General features: G+C 36.1%; 1 protein-coding gene across 1 annotated transcript; it reads left to right on the top strand.

The window, feature by feature from the left end:
* Positions 1-823: 823 nt before the first annotated feature.
* LOC131063451 (pyruvate dehydrogenase E1 component subunit beta) lies at positions 824-12,317 on the top strand. The gene is made up of 4 exons (XM_057997256.2): positions 824-1,340; positions 2,359-2,459; positions 3,465-3,508; positions 10,940-12,317. The coding sequence occupies exons 1-4, from the start codon at positions 1,226-1,228 to the stop codon at positions 11,910-11,912; spliced, it is 1,233 nt and encodes a 410-aa protein (XP_057853239.1). The 5' UTR covers positions 824-1,225; the 3' UTR covers positions 11,913-12,317.
* Positions 12,318-16,350: the final 4,033 nt, after the last annotated feature.

Below are 16,350 nucleotides of genomic sequence, written 5' to 3'. Positions count from 1 at the left end.
CTTATTAGTGATAAACCACTAAATGATAGTAGGAGTTCTTTATTTGCAAAGGATAATAATATTTTCTATAAACATAAGAAAAAGATGCAAAATTAACATTTTACATGCGACATCGTGGGCATAAAATCTTTTGAAGTGCATATTTATTTTCAATAAAAATTCAAATATAGATGCCTCAAGATTGATATCTCTCAATGTTTTCAGATAAATGTATTTAAGATATCTATGCTAGTATATATTTTAAACATATCTTCTAAAAAATATAAAGAAATATCAATTTAGAGCTATTTCATTTAAAAGTCATTTTATTTTACTTTACAACTATTTTATTTACTATATACATTTAGACCTATATTTCATATATTGTTTATTTTGAAAATTCTAAATTTATTATTAAATAATAATATTATGAATGTAAATCATTATTAAATTTAAGATTAAAGATAAAAATTTAAATTATTGACATACTCACACCCGATACTCCACCTTTAATTATAAAAAAAAAATGAAACAGATAAATAAATATTTGTTATTAAAATTGAAAACTTTCATCAATTTGAAGGGTTTTTTAAGTGACATCAGCTATCTTCTAATTAACACCATTAATCTCAACAAATCTATCCACCCCAATAGACAACTATTATGACTTATTAAATAAATAATTAATATTTCCTTACAACCTTTAGAAATCTTTCACCTATCCTTGCTTGCCCACACAACTATCCATGAGTTTTTAGGTGTCTTAATATCAATTAAGAACTACCAACCTGTATGCATTTCACAAGATGGATTTATTTTCAACAATGAAGGTGGCATTGAGTGTGAGCCTCCATTTAGGGAAGAGTTTGGTGGGGGTCGATGAGAGTGCAGGCCAAAAATTTAAACCAAGCATTATACTACCCATGTCTACCCATGTCTGTCAACTTATTCAAAGCAAATGCCAGCAGAATTTATAGGAAAAAATAACACTTCGTCACAATCAAGGAGGGAGTTTTGTGTTATTTGCATGTTCATACGAAAAAAAAAAAAAGCCCCGTGGAGAAAGAGGAAGGGGAGCCTCTGTCCCTCCGCCCGAATGCTCTGTCACTAGAGTAATTTAAACAAGCACAATGCATATATATTTGCGTACCCTTTTCTAATTTTGCAGCCGGGTTGCTCGAATAGTTAGCACTTGCATAACACCCATTTCAGTATTACTGAGCTCTAGGCTTCAATTTTGTATGAAATGGCAAGTTCAGCATTAGTGCAAGGGTTTGGGGGGTTCTCAGGCCTTGTATCGCCCTTTTCTTCATCTTCTCCACAGAAAAGGCTGATTATTGGGCTCTCGAACCTGCAGTCAGGTGATCTACAGCTTTCATTTTCACTATCTTTTTTCCTTTTTCTATCCTGTATAAGTGTATAGCATTTTGTCCTTATCATTTGCAAGGTCCAAAATTTGAATCCATCTTTATAAGTTACTTTAAATCTGGATCTAGTTTCAGTAGTTTTGCGTTTATGTTTAAATACGCATTTTACGGAAGGGTGTATTCGAATAATAATCGTTAGCGGTTTAGAATATTTCTTCTAAAATTCCCATCCGATTCGATTTTGGATTTGTGCATTACATTCGGTTTTGGTTTTGTAGTGAAGATTCTCGAATATGCATTTGATGGGAGGGCGGATGTGAGTGATTATTGTTTTGTTAGGGTGAATTTTAACAGCACTCCGGGTATTCTGGATCTGTATTTCAATGCCGTGTTTTTAACAGTGGAGATGATAAAAGTGATCTTATGTTTTGTTAAGTTATATCTGTATTACTGGTACAACCTACTTGATGTGATGGCATATATCCGTTATAATAGGAATCATTTTTAGAAAACAGAGGGTCAAAATGAAACTTAACGAGTTTACTTCTTAGTTGGTAATCTTGAGTGTTTCCGGATGAGATTGAGTGTTTACTTCTTAGTTGGTTTTAAGTTTTAAACAACAAATTACATATAAATATATAAATGTTTCTATTATAACCTAGTACATCTTAAACCAAAACAATCAAGGAAAGCCTGGAAAATTTAAGTCCTGAACTGGACATTCATAGGTTACACTTTGATAGATGTAACAGATCATTTTGGCCCAAAGAATGTTAATACTCACCATTTCACCCCATCCCAACGCTTAATTGCAGAGGGAATGCAATGTACACTTTATCCACACAGTTAACCAGGGGGCTGTTAAAGTAGTAACTATATGTTATTGGATTTACTATAGTTGTCCAAGATGGGTCTGGTTGATTTGTTGAGAGTTTATATTCTGTTGTTATTATAGTATGCCTTTCAGAAATTTTTTGGCTACTTAGAATTTTACATTTTTATTGCATCGCAGAACAAAAGAAAAGTTTCATCAGTGTCAGATCAGATGCATCAGTTTCTCATTTTTCTAATTCGGTGAATCGCGCTTCCAAGTTGGTCACTAATGCTGTGGCGGTTAGCTTTCTCAACCTTATTCCTTCACTTCGCTTATATTTCTTAGCAGTATAGTTAGTAAATTCCCTCCTGAGAGGGGATAGCGGTATTTAAATAAATTTTTACTTATGTAAAAATAATCCAAAGGTGTAGTTCAAGAATCAAAACTGATTATTGCTCCATTAGACACCGCGATAATATCTTAGACATGGTGATAATATCATCAGTGATCACCGTTAGGTGGCTAATTTTTGGTGTTTGTCAATGTCAGACATTTTTTTATAAATCTGGTTGCAGCATTTGTTTTAAAGTTCAAATTCAATACTATTGAGTTCAGCTGTGAATGAGATAGTAAAAGTTGCTCTCTGGTGACAAGTTATTAGTTTGTTTAAGCTTTTGTACTCCTTAGATGCTGTCACCATGGTTTATTTTTTGTCAGCTGTATATTATGGGCAATCAATGTGGGGCTAGTATCTGATAGCAAAATTCTTGTCTAGCATCATGATTTCTTTGCAAGTTGAGGAATCATTTAATAGTTTTTGAGGGTCAAGTTTTGTTGCTAGAATTTGACAGAAAAATATCCTGCATGTCTTAAGTATTATTGTCCTAGCCTTTGTAAACAACACGTCTTATTTACTTTGTGATAATGTATTCTTACCATCCATATCATCCATTTGAGGATTGATGTTATGCACAACAATATATACAACTTTGTAGAATGAGTACTAGAATCCAGTGTTCCACGCCCGTTGGGGACGGGGAGACAGGGGGATGGGCTTCGGGGATGGGGGACAAAGGGAAAAAGTTTTGGGGACGGGTTTCGGGGATGGGGGACTTGGGCCTGGAGGGGGGAAACGTGTTTCCGTGAAACACTGCTAGAATCTAATAAATAATTTCACCGTGCTCAGCAAAAATAATATTTAATCTTAATATTGCAGAATTGAGGTTGATTTTTCTGAAAATTGCTGCAGTTGACACTGAAAGATGTACGTGTCAATTTCTAAGATTACAAGGTTGTTTTTTCAGGTAAAAGGTGAATCTGCTGCAAGTCCTGTGTCATCAAAGAGTGGGTAAGCTTTAATTCTCTCTTTTCTGAAACGTAAAATGTCTTATAATATCTCATCATTTGGTAAACTTATGAAAATGACAAGCTTGTGTTTGATTTCCATACCTTTTTTACTGGTACCCTTATAGAAAAATGTCAAAAAACAAATCTCATTCTGATGATGGGTTACATGTGCTTATGCAATACATTTAGGTCCAATAGTTATGGATTTATAGGCGTGTAACATGTATATAGCCAAAATGCTGAATTTGGCAGCACGCCTTAATCTTCTGTAAGATTGTTTGAAGTGGTTTATTGTTATCCATATACCTTATACAAAACATACATTTTACAGTCAACATGTTGGATTTAACATTGCAAATTATTCTACAATCCACCTGTACAACACATATGCACAACAGTAAAACATATACAGTATGCTGATGGTCTTGTTGGGTGCTGCTGGCAATTCATCTTTGATTCTCAACGCTTTATTCAACGTTGTAACTTGCAAAGATACCCCAAAAATAATCCAAATCCTCTGCCCATTTTGCATTCAGAGAGGTCAAGTCATATTCAAACATTGTATCAGTCAAGATGTAATATTTAGTATGTGTTGTTTTGTTTAACTGACTACCCTGTAGGTAGTATTGGCAGGCCTTTTCGGTAGAGATAAGAAGTTACTTGGTAGTCTCTTATGTCGTCATTCTTGTTTGGACCTTGGGGATTTGAAAGTAGTCATAAATTAGGATGGCTTGAAATTATCTTGAAGTATCTTAGTTAGGCAACACTAGGTGATAACAGGTCCAATTTTATACAAACTAAACAAGTATCATACATGTAAATAAGTACAAATATAGCCTGCTGCTGAAAGACATTGGAATAGGCAGAAGGATGCTTTGTACTCTATGGCTGTGATGTAATTGATTAAGTGCTAATATTAATTTAGATTGATAACTTCTTTCCGAATTCCTCTAGTGCTTACAATTTTAAGAGCATCACAATCACTTGACATCTTTAGATGTTCATATGGATGCGCAATGCCATTGATAGCTGCTGAAAGACATTGGAATAGGCAGAAGGACGCTTTGTACTCTATGGCTGTGATGTAATTGATTAAGTGTCAATATTAATCTAGATTGATAACTTCTTTCTGAATTCTTCTAGTGCATACAATTTTAAGAGCATCACAATCACTTGACATCTTTAGATGTTCATGTGGATGCGCAATGCCATTGATAGATGTCTCCATTTTCAAATTCTGCTGTTTGTTTATCACTTTTCTAAGCACAATGATTTGTACTTCTACATTTTAATATTTCCATTCTCTAAGAAAAACTTAGATGAACATGCAAGGCAGAGTCTTTGAAACCTTCCCAACTACTAATCTTTCACTTCTATAGCAGTAAATATCATTGCCCCATAGACCAAGTCTAAATTACTGTTTTGTCACACTCCACACATCAAAATAGTAGATACGTGCCCAAAGTAGGCCAATCCAAGATCAAATTACACAGGCCTTATTTGGTAGAAATGTTGACCTAAGTTGCCGAATTGGCACATATACAGGCTGATTCCAGGTACAAAATCTCCCAGAATCGGATCCTGGATAGAATCACCTATGGATTCAACCAGGGTTCAAATTTCTCCCATTCCAAATGTTTCCAACTTTCACATGGTGAATCCAGCCAATTCCAATGATGATGTGGCAATCTGAGAGTCCCAAGTGTTTCGAACTGCAGACATGATGTGGCAATCTGAGAGTCCCAAGTGTATTTGTTTGAATTTTTGCCCTATAAAAGCCCTAAACCTTATTGTTTTGTTTATGTTGTGCTCTTATCTGCTATGAGAAAAAAAAGACAGCGAATGAGGATACGATTTGAAGGCTGAGTGCCTTTTTATTTCATTCTTTGGTGGGTTTTATTTACAGACTTGTTCTCTGCTGCTCCTTTAAAACGAAAACCCTTAACAACTTTCAATTCCCTTTTTTTTTTCCACTGCCTCTTTTATTGTAAACTTTTATTTGATATATCATTTTTAGGTTTTTATTTATATTTTTGGATTTCAAATTTATATTTATTTAAATAAGTGAATGATTATTATTTAAAATAAAACTTAAATAATACAAGTTACCTATTTATTAATTAAATAAATAAATTTATTCATAATACTTAAGAAAAATGAATATTTGAATTTTGTTATGATATTTAAGTTTCGTAAATTGATATATAATTAGTATTTATATTTTGAAAGTTGTAATATTTATGGTCATTTTGAGCATATAAATGATATGTGGTATTTGTTGTCACAAAAGTCAGCCCACTTTATGAACACCTATGCTCATCAACCCTGTGACACATTGAAACAGCCTCCAAGTGTGGGACTTTGCATATTGTGGGGCTGAGTCTCTGGAGAGGCCGACTTCCTTATCAATCTGATGCAGGTGTTGGACTAACCCAACACAGATAGAATCTAATCTAATGATCTGAGGGGAAAAGGGAGAAAGAGGAATGCATGAAAGAAAAAAGGAGGTTTGCACCTAGATTGAAATTAATCTCCTTGCCTATAACTGTACAAAACATCAATAGGACTACCCAAAGCATGCATAAGATTCTATCCTAACTAGTGCCCTAAGAATGAGTGAAGGTTGGAATTCTTGCAAGATGGCAAGAGGAGCTGATTCAGTCCATAGATGACATATACGAAGGGATCAACACAATCACGTATTCTAAGGAAAACAAATTAGAATGCATCCAAACAACAAGGTAAACAAGTAACACAAATTGTAAGAACTGAATGAAGGCAAAATAGATAAATTCTATTAATGTAAAGGCAAGACAAATTTACAAAAATAGAAAAACATGAGTTTTATGCAGAAGAAAGAAAGGAGATGCCTGAGGCAAGCTACAAATTTTGCCTTTATAGTTTAGGCATAATTCAGATTGGATTGCAATTAGAAGCCCTAACCCTATTGGGTTTAGGTTACAAAATATCAGAGGGGGGGAATCAGATCAACAACTGGAAGAATATCTCTGCATCTGGGAGGAAACCAAAATTCTGCGGATGAATGAAAATCTCTGCGCATACCGTCTGAGATCAACTTGCAGAGCCAAAAAGTCTTCATACCGCATTGAAGGGTTGTAGGTTGCGTCCAAAACTGGGTTACAGAGTCCCCCTGGAGTAAAGGCAAAAAATCCTAGTGGTTGGATCAAAATCCGATCAGATATCGGCCACCGACTAGGTATGCGATTGGTTGTCGACCGTCCATTCAACAACCAATGTTGACAAAGCATTTAAATTTACCCTGCACCTGCAAATTTGAATTCTGGCCGTTCGATCCTCCGTGTCTTCGCGTGAGATGGAGGCGCATAGTGCACCAAAAGGCCCAACAAGAGTTTAAAACACTGCCGTTGATCGACTCTCTAAGTGAAAATCTATGGCTGCCATCGTGCCACGTAGTGGGCTGGACCCATGGACCTATCACTGCTCGTGGAGGGGACCACATTTCGCCAAGACCGAGCCTTTCGCCAAGACGGGTTCATGCCTATGTCGCCCATAGGAGGTCTGGCCGAAAAGGCCCTCGCCACTCGGGACCCACCAATCCAAGTGTCTTCTGAGATCACTTGGCAGTTGCCGACTTGTCCACCTGGGATGACATATCATGTAGGACCCTCCATGCCCTTCGGCCCTTTCGGCAAGATAGGGCTTTTCGCCAAGATGTGTTTTTCGTTCTGCCGACCTTAGAAAGCTTTGCTGAAAAGGGGGAGTTCGCCAAGAGCCAAAACCTGCTCTGTCGGACTTAAAAGCTATTCTGAAAAGGCGAGGACCCCGCTGGCCAGTAGGAGGAAAGGGAGAAACCGGCCCCGCCATGCATGAAGACCCTCTAGCCGGTAGAAGTTAAGTGATTTGACTGGTTCACCCGGTCAACGATCAGTTAGAAAAATAGAGCCTGAAAAGAAATAAAAGGCTTAAAAGCCTTTTTAATTAGGGTTTAGGGTTTTAGGCTAAAAAGAGGTTTTTCTTAGGGTTCTGTAGCCAGAAAATTTCTCAGATTGGATTTCTTCAGGGCTAAGGTTGACAAGAATTTAGTCAACAGTATTCTGAACTCAATTATGTTTTAAGGAGATTATATATGATTTTTATATGTTTTTTGTACAAATGTATCCAGCCTCCTTATATTTTTTTGCTGAACTGGCATACCATACGTCTAGCCAATTCCAATTCAGCAACCTATACTTTAAGCAGTATAAAGTTAACCTAAATAATTGATCTTGTTAGAAGCTATCTAATTGAGGAAGACAGAAAAACATGCTGACATATATTAAAAAACCATGGAAGCAAGCTTTAGAAAGAGATCCATAAAAGGCCAAGAAGATGGAAACTGGTACTAGCTCTCAGAACTGCATATCAACCTTGATATGGCCTACTTGGAAGGTACCTTTAGGATCATGATTCATGGTACAGGAAAAAACAACACTGGTTGGTTAGCACTGATCTATCCACTTGATCTGGTTTATAGAGAAGCTTCTCCAAATGAGTTATACCTGAATCCAACAATGACTAAATATTAGCTGGCGCTAGTGTGTATCTCAGTGTAACTGAAATGTTTTTCTACCTTCAAATGTTAACAATTCCAGGATAATGTATTTGCAATTTTCTTCTTCCAAATGTTACTAAATTCAAATACTATATATAATATTATATTTGCACTATCATCTGCTTGCCACCCCTCTGCTGCTGACCCCAAATTGAGGACCATGGCCCCCCTGTTCCTGCATCCCCCCATTCCGAAACTCTGTGGAACTAGGCTTCTAACCAACTTTTATGAGTTGCTATGTTGACTTTTCTTTGGAGTTTCATTCTTTGTTCTGCTTCTTCCTGTAATGTGCTGCCTCTGTCTTCCCCTAAGCTCGCATCTTAATTCTTCTATATTTTATTTGTAATCTTATTCTTCAAGGATTCACAGCTCTGCACAATCAAATTCTTTACTCGATCCTACATGGTAATGAAACTGCTGCAAAATGAGGACAAATAGAGCTGTAGGCAAGCATCTCAGTAAACTTTTGATGTAGAGAAGAAATGATGTGCCCCTACTAAGACATCAGGCATAGAGTCACCTATGAAATTATCAAAGATGAGCTTGCCACGACATTGAGGCTTTGTTGAATGATCCTTTTATGGCATCTTAATTGATGACTTCTTCCAAGCTTCTTATCATAGTTGGAAGACTCGGACTCAGCAAAAACTTGGCAGACCCAAAATTTTCGACTTGGCAAGGACTTGGGAAAAACTCGGCAAGTTAAAAAATTGCATAGATCTCTTTAAAACCACATTTTTTTGTGCAAAATTCAATGACAATATATCCAATGAGTACAAAAGTGTTTTCTATTAAATTTGATTCACTGGAATACAAATTGAGTTCAAAATTGCATCATCATGGGGAATCTTGATACAATAGTTATCTTGCAACTATTATGAATATGATGATTGCTTTTGAAAATCATCATCATAATTCATAAATTGCATATTGCAACATTTTACATCTTCCTCTTCCCTAGTCTGGTGAAAACTTGGGGAGAGGTTCTAATTCTTGCACTCTGTTGTAGCTCCTCACTCGACATTGAAGGCTGTGTTTATGGCTTTGACTTGACCAAATCAATGACCTCCACTGATTTGTTGTCTACCTTTCTTGTGCAAAGTTGAAGGTTGTTTTGTATTTCATAATAATAATGGCATATGAATCTTTGATATTGATTGTATGATAATCTTATCATTGATCAATGATATTATGATAGTGATAAAGATAATTGTATAAGCTGTCAATTCTGGTCTCCACTCCCAAATCCCCTCATTGTAATCAAATTTCTTATATAAGAGAGATCTCAATAACTAGTGGGGGTCAAGGAATGGAGACCCCAATGGGATGTTGGTCCAGGGGCAATGCACTTAGCAGGGTCAAGGGTCAGTGCTCCCTCATGGGGGGTTGGGAGTAACGCCCCAAATGGGGTTGAGGGACAGTGCCTCTTGTGGGGGTCTGGGGGCAGTGTCTCTAACAAGGGCGAGGGGCAGTGCCCTTGGTACATTTCTTGTTGCAATACATGACGGGTTTTACGGGCAGTGCCCTTGCCACCAAGCTCAAATTAAGGCCTTTGAAACCACACAAAACTTCATGTTGCACACCATTTTCACAATTTTATCACTTAAAGAAGAAATTAAGTATTTGGCACATTTTTCTTTATAAAAATGTTTTAAAAAAATTATTTATTTTTTGGTTGGGCAGGGGCTTGCTGAGTTAATGGAAGAGACCTGCCAAGTTTATTTAAAAAACCAGCCAAACACTTGATGAATATTTGCCAAAAACTCATCAAAAATTCCTCCGAATTTTTTGCCTGGTTACTTGCCAGACAAAATTTCTGGCAAGTACTCACAGATTCTGTGAACTATTTTCCTTATACGTTGGATAATCCAAAGCCCTTTGTGTGTTTAAGATTAAATGCACCCTTATCTATGAAACCAGCCACTACAGTCTTTCTGCTAATGCAAATGAAATAATAATTTGGTCAATATGATTTCCAAGGACTAAACACCTCATAAATGAATGCCACAAATTTATCACTGTAACCTTCTGGTCTCAAACCTTTGATGATTATGACGGAAAATGAGAATTATCTTTGACTATCATATTCTTAATTTTAAGTTTTCTAACATTTTAAGACCTATGACCATGGCCTCTATCTTTGCCACATTGTCAGCATAATACTGAAATAGCGTAGAACACACTAATTGGTTGCCTTCACTGTCACGAATGATGTCACCATCTTCTGACTTCTTAGTCATGCTTCAGAATACTTTATTAAAGCTTAGCTTGAGAGTGGTATTTTGGGGAGGCAACATTTCCCAGCCACTTTTCTAATGCTTAATCGTCTGATTCCTGTATCTTGTCTATGCAACGATGGAAATTGTTTCTGTTATTTTCTTACATATAGGACTTGAGAAATATCTGGAGAGCTTCACTGTGGATAGTGATATCTACTTATGTCCTTTCTTCTAGTAACCACTCCAACCATATGTCTATAAGGGTAATATAATATAGAAATCCTTTCAATAGTATATTTAACTCGTTATAAGTTTATTATATGGGCCATTTAGTTGGTACTAGTTTTAAAGCTGTCAAGCAGCTTTATTATATTCTGTTTGAACTCTTTATTTTTTTATGACAAGTCCAACCAGATGTTATATCGTTGGTTATGGAATTTAATGTGTTCTTTTTTTACCTTGACTCTTTTAGTATACAATGTACATTGAGAATTTGTAACATACTTAAAATAAAAAATTGGGTTTACACATCTTATCATTTTAAAACTTAGGTATTAGTTTCCTGGAAAATTGAATGTAAATAGTTTCTTTTACGTGGTTCTGATTTTAATTTTTAATGATTATATGTGTTCTTGATTAGGCATGAGCTACTTTTGTTTGAGGCTCTCCATGAAGGTTTGGATGAGGAGATGGAGAGAGACCCTCGAGTCTGTGTCATTGGAGAAGATGTTGGTCATTATGGAGGTTCATACAAGGTTACCAAAGGAATGGCAACAAAATATGGTGATTTGAGAGTGCTGGACACACCCATAGCAGAAAATTCCTTCACAGGGATGGCCATTGGGGCTGCTATGACAGGTCTAAGGCCTATAATTGAAGGAATGAACATGGGTTTCCTATTGTTGGCCTACAATCAAATATCAAATAACTGCGGCATGCTTCATTATACTTCAGGGGGGCAGTTTACTATTCCTGCAGTTATACGAGGCCCTGGGGGCGTAGGGAGGCAGCTAGGTGCAGAACATTCTCAGCGCTTGGAATCTTACTTTCAGTCTGTTCCTGGGCTACAAATGGTCGCTTGCTCAACACCATACAATGCGAAGGGACTAATGAAAGCAGCAATTAGAAGTGAGAACCCGGTTATCTTGTTTGAGCATGTTCTTCTCTACAACTTGAAAGAGAAGATTCCAGATGAAGAATACATATGTTGTCTGGAAGAAGCTGAAATGGTTCGACCGGGTGCAGATGTAACCATTCTTACTTACTCTAGGATGAGATATCATGTTATGCAAGCAGCAAAGACACTAGTGAATAAGGGTTATGATCCAGAAATAATTGACATCCGTTCTTTGAAGCCCTTTGATCTGTATACTATCGGCAATTCAATAAAGAAGACACACAAAGTGCTAATTGTTGAGGAGTGCATGCGAACTGGTGGCATTGGAGCTAGTCTCAGGGCTGCAATTATTGAGAACTTCTGGGACTATTTGGATGCGCCCATTATGTGCTTATCATCACAGGATGTGCCCACACCATATGCGGGCACATTAGAGGAATGGACAGTCGTGCAGCCACCCCAAATTGTAACAGCAGTGGAGCAAATTTGTCAGTAGGATCTGGGCCACTTTTAAGTGTGCAAAAGAGCTTAAGAATCAAGAAACTACTGAGCTTCCTTTCAGTGTAACAAACGGATTTAATTCTTCTATCATTTTTGCAGTCATATTTATTCGGAGACATTATTCTGCTTTCATTGTGTTTTTATGTCTATTCGGAATAAATTAACAGCTTATATATTTTAGAAATGATAAACAAAAATAGTTAAAGAGAATGGCAGAAACTGCGATTACGAAGATGGTAGACAAGAAGATTTTAATGTTTATACCTTTTGAATGCCAAAGGGAAAAACATCTCTAATAAACATGTCAGAAGAATCAAATATTACACTTAAATTTATCTCTGTAATGTTTGTGTGATTGATCCCTTTCACTCAATTTGAAAGAGAATTATTTGTTTGTTTATGATGTGATATCTAGTCTTTATCATTGGTTGGATTTGAATGGTACAGGATAGTGTTGCTTCCTAAATTGGACCTTTCACTGCGGCCTACTTTAAGGCACGTGGTTGAAACTCTCAATGCAACAGTTTCACCTTGGACATCCTTCACCATCTTTTAAAATTATTTCTTTTTTGCTTTATTTTAGTGTTTCTTAAGCTATCTTGATTTTCAGTTTGTTGAATTCAATTTTTTTATGAAATAACAATGGAGTTGATCTGTTGTTTAAAGTGGGTAAAGCAGAAATGGAAAATATGGAAACACCAAGGAGGGAGCATGGAACTACGGGGTTGATGTCTTAGCTTGTTCATAATTGTGGTTGCTATGTTCTTGTATAAGCAGCTGTTTACAATTGTATTTGTGCTATATAAACCAATTTATAGGACCCTTGAATATTTCCAATCGGCTTTAACTTGCCGTTCAAAGGTGCTTTTGTAGTTATACTTTATGGAGTCCCTACAGGAAAATCCCATAAGGCATTTTTTACATCAATACCCATTAAAAAACATCAATTCATGAAGAGAAGGCAGGCTTTGTATGTCTATGGTATGGCAAAATACAATATTAGAACTGTAATAGTAAATAATACTGTTGATAGATAGTAGTTTGCTCATGTACTAGTAGAAACTTCAAAGATTATGGCAAGCAAAACACAGGATATGAGAAAATTTGATCTAAGTAGTCTATTTTTGATGCCATCACTTTCAAATGAAATATTTCCAATCCATGGTCATTGTTCAAATTTGAAGTAGTCTATTTTTGATGCCATCACTTTCAAATGAAATATTTCCAATCCATGGTCACTGTTCCAATTTGAAGTTGTAGATGTATATGGTGGTTGACCTATTCAATTTGTGGAGGATATAAAAGAGCGAATATTTTCATTCTCGAACATCAACTACACTTTATCAAATTCCTTTCAAAATCTATTTTGAGCACTTCCATTTGAATGTGGGAATCCTAGGATGAAAGCCCTAGTGATTCTCAAAGGACAATCTCATTCAGAATTTGTAAATTTGTATTTAAGCTTCATTAGATGCAAAACACTAGCCGCATTGTATTGATTCAACTTGTCATTGTTGTTAGTAAGAATTGTTGTAGTTAATGATATTGTAGAACTATTTGAATATAATACAACCATTATTGTAATAAGAAAGAGATTAGAAATTATACTTGTTATTTGTTCTTCATCATAATAAGAAGATCACGAGTTATTTATGTCATTTGTTGTTTGAAATGTAATTATATGGTTGATGCCTAAACAATAATTTTAATTTTAGTTATTTAAGATCAGAGTGAATGCTAGGATTGATAGTGTTATTCAAATGATGTGCTCGTGGAAGGTTAACAATCAGATTTGCATTACTGTTTTTGCTTAAGACATCACAATTATTCTCCTTGTTCATGGATCATCTATGCTCTCCATAGAGAGTTGTGTTAGATATATATTATAGAATTATTATCACTATTTGATTTAATGTTTACTAGGGTAAATGACTTGAGTAGGCTTCATGCTAGTGTTTTAAACCAACACCCGATTCAAGAGAATTGTCTATATTTTATTGTAATTTTATTTTTGTTTGTTCATGTATGTTGTTTCATGGGCAACCAACTTGGCTTCTCATTGTACATACTTTATACAGAGATACAATGAAATTGCTTGTTTGAGGCCCTGCAATGTTGATTTTTTTTATTTTCTATTTTCTCTAATATGGTATCACAAGCGATCAATGAGTTCAGTAAAGGTTTGTGTGGAAGGTAGTGATAATTTATGTCACTCATTGAATTAGAGTTAATACAAAATGTTCTACGGTGATTTTCATTGACGTAAGACAACAATAACAATTACATGAAAGAAATTCTGGATCATGGGTAGGGCACTCATCTACCACAAATCACATAAGACAACTTTCCTTGTGGATGTCTTATTCAAAAACGAAAAAGGTTTTAGAAAACTCAAATGAATCAATTTATCAAATAGTTGTGATGGAGCATGGACAACATGTGAATGCAAATTAAGCGTGACTTAGCATGAACGAGTTGGAGGGAATGCGTTGTCTCTCTTGATTTTGCTAAAGGTGCTCCACAAATTGAGCTAGTGACTGCGAATTATAGCACCATACAATGTTGATATACAATGTTGATAAATATATAGGCGTTCTCCCTTGTAATGCTCTCAAGGACACCCACCATATAAGATTTCAGCACCAAAGTCCACATGCCATTGGAATCATTAACATTAACAAACTTGTTGATGGTTGTTGGGAAAGTTGTCTCAACTTGGCATCTTGATGTTTGTATATATTTAATATTGTATTTTTGGGGGTGTCATATGGGATATGGGGTCTCCCACTATGTTGACATTAGTTATGTGTTTTATACATTGGGAAGTGCATAAGAAGTAAGCATATCTAATGTTATTATTATGTAAGGGTATATTATGACATTGTAAGACGAGAGTTATTTATGATAGATTCTAACTTGTAAGATCATCATTTAGGGGAGTTACATTAGAATTTGGACCACTATCATGACAATTTGATGCATGCTATAGAGCATTATCAATGGATAATGAAGTTAATTTGAGGTGCATAAGTTGGGTGGTCAAATATGACAAATTATGATATCTATAACATTTAAGAGGAGTAAGAAAGCATCTACAATGACATGTAAGAATTTGGTTGTCTTTTTTTGAACTTGGGTGATTGTTCTTTGTACTCTAGCGGGTTGTTATCCCCTAGTGAGGTTATATGACCAATTTCATGTTATAAGTCTTGAAGCTTCTAGAAAGATGTTTGTGACTCCTTGAGCACATGCCATGAGGTCTCTTTTGTAAGCCAATTATTTGGCTCATAGGTTAAGTCCATTGTATTGAATATTTGGCTTGCATTCATAATCCATTAAATAGAAAACCATTTATGAATTTTTAGATTACAAATTGTTAATATATTAAGGCCTTTGGATAGTGGATTGGATGGTTGATTTGTAAGTATCATAATGTTATCATAATTGTTATAGAACTTGAAAATTGGTGATACTCCTATAAAGATGTAGCTTGAGACTTGTATTCTAACCTCAATGTTGTTGAATAATTCTATTGGTTTTACTTTAGTGTTTAGTTTTCCTCCTAAAAGAGTTTTTCCCACATAAATAATCTTGTTTTTGATAAATAAAGCAACGTTAACTAGGGCGCTGATCCTTTACAAAGCCAATAGGATATCGAATTTAAATAGACCAAGCAGGGGTGCAAACCCCAAACAAACAAAGTTGGACATGCCAAACAAACCAACATGTTAAACCATCAACAACCCAACCCAACTCAAGAGTGGGGGGAACCCAAAACTTGATGAAGGGGGAGCTGGGGAAGGGGGGTAGATTTTCCCTTCCGCCTGCGACAAACAACCGTCTAGGCAACACTATCATTAGGAATATTCAAAGAAAAATCAAGCGGGGAAGACCCCGTAGAGTCACTACAAAACTGTTGTTGCAAAATAGCAGCACACTGCTGCAAAAGAAGAACATAATCGCCAGGAGAAGAGCGAAGCTGAGGAGAAAGAGCAACAAATGTAGGAGCCAAGGGGACATAAGAGTCTACAACATCAGTAACATCAACAAAGGCATCATCAGCAGTAAGGGGCACCTCATCTCGAGAGGATTCAACCAAGATAGAGTCAGAAGCATTAATTGTCAAGTGATCTTCAGTAGCATCCTTCCACCAAGTAGCAGCGCCTCTATGGCGAGATAGAGAGTAGTTTGAAGCTAAGTGGCCCGTTGAGAAGCACCTTCGATAGCGAAAGGGGAGGCCCTCATAATCCAGCGGTTGAGCCCATGGCCTATCCCCAACCATAAGAACCACATCCTTGGGGAGGGCCAAAGATAAGTCAACATCCTCAACATCAATTAATAGGCGAGCAAAGATAGAATGACCCATGGAGATCATGACATCACCAACCTTCAAGAAGCTGCCAATGGAGTTATCGATGGCCTCAAAGCAAGAA

This window comes from Cryptomeria japonica, chromosome 5 (assembly GCF_030272615.1).
Source record: "Cryptomeria japonica chromosome 5, Sugi_1.0, whole genome shotgun sequence".
NCBI classification, from domain to species: Eukaryota; Viridiplantae; Streptophyta; class Pinopsida; order Cupressales; family Cupressaceae; genus Cryptomeria; species Cryptomeria japonica.
Note: the sequence above shows the minus strand (reverse complement) of the source record. Positions and strands in the feature narration are given on the sequence as shown.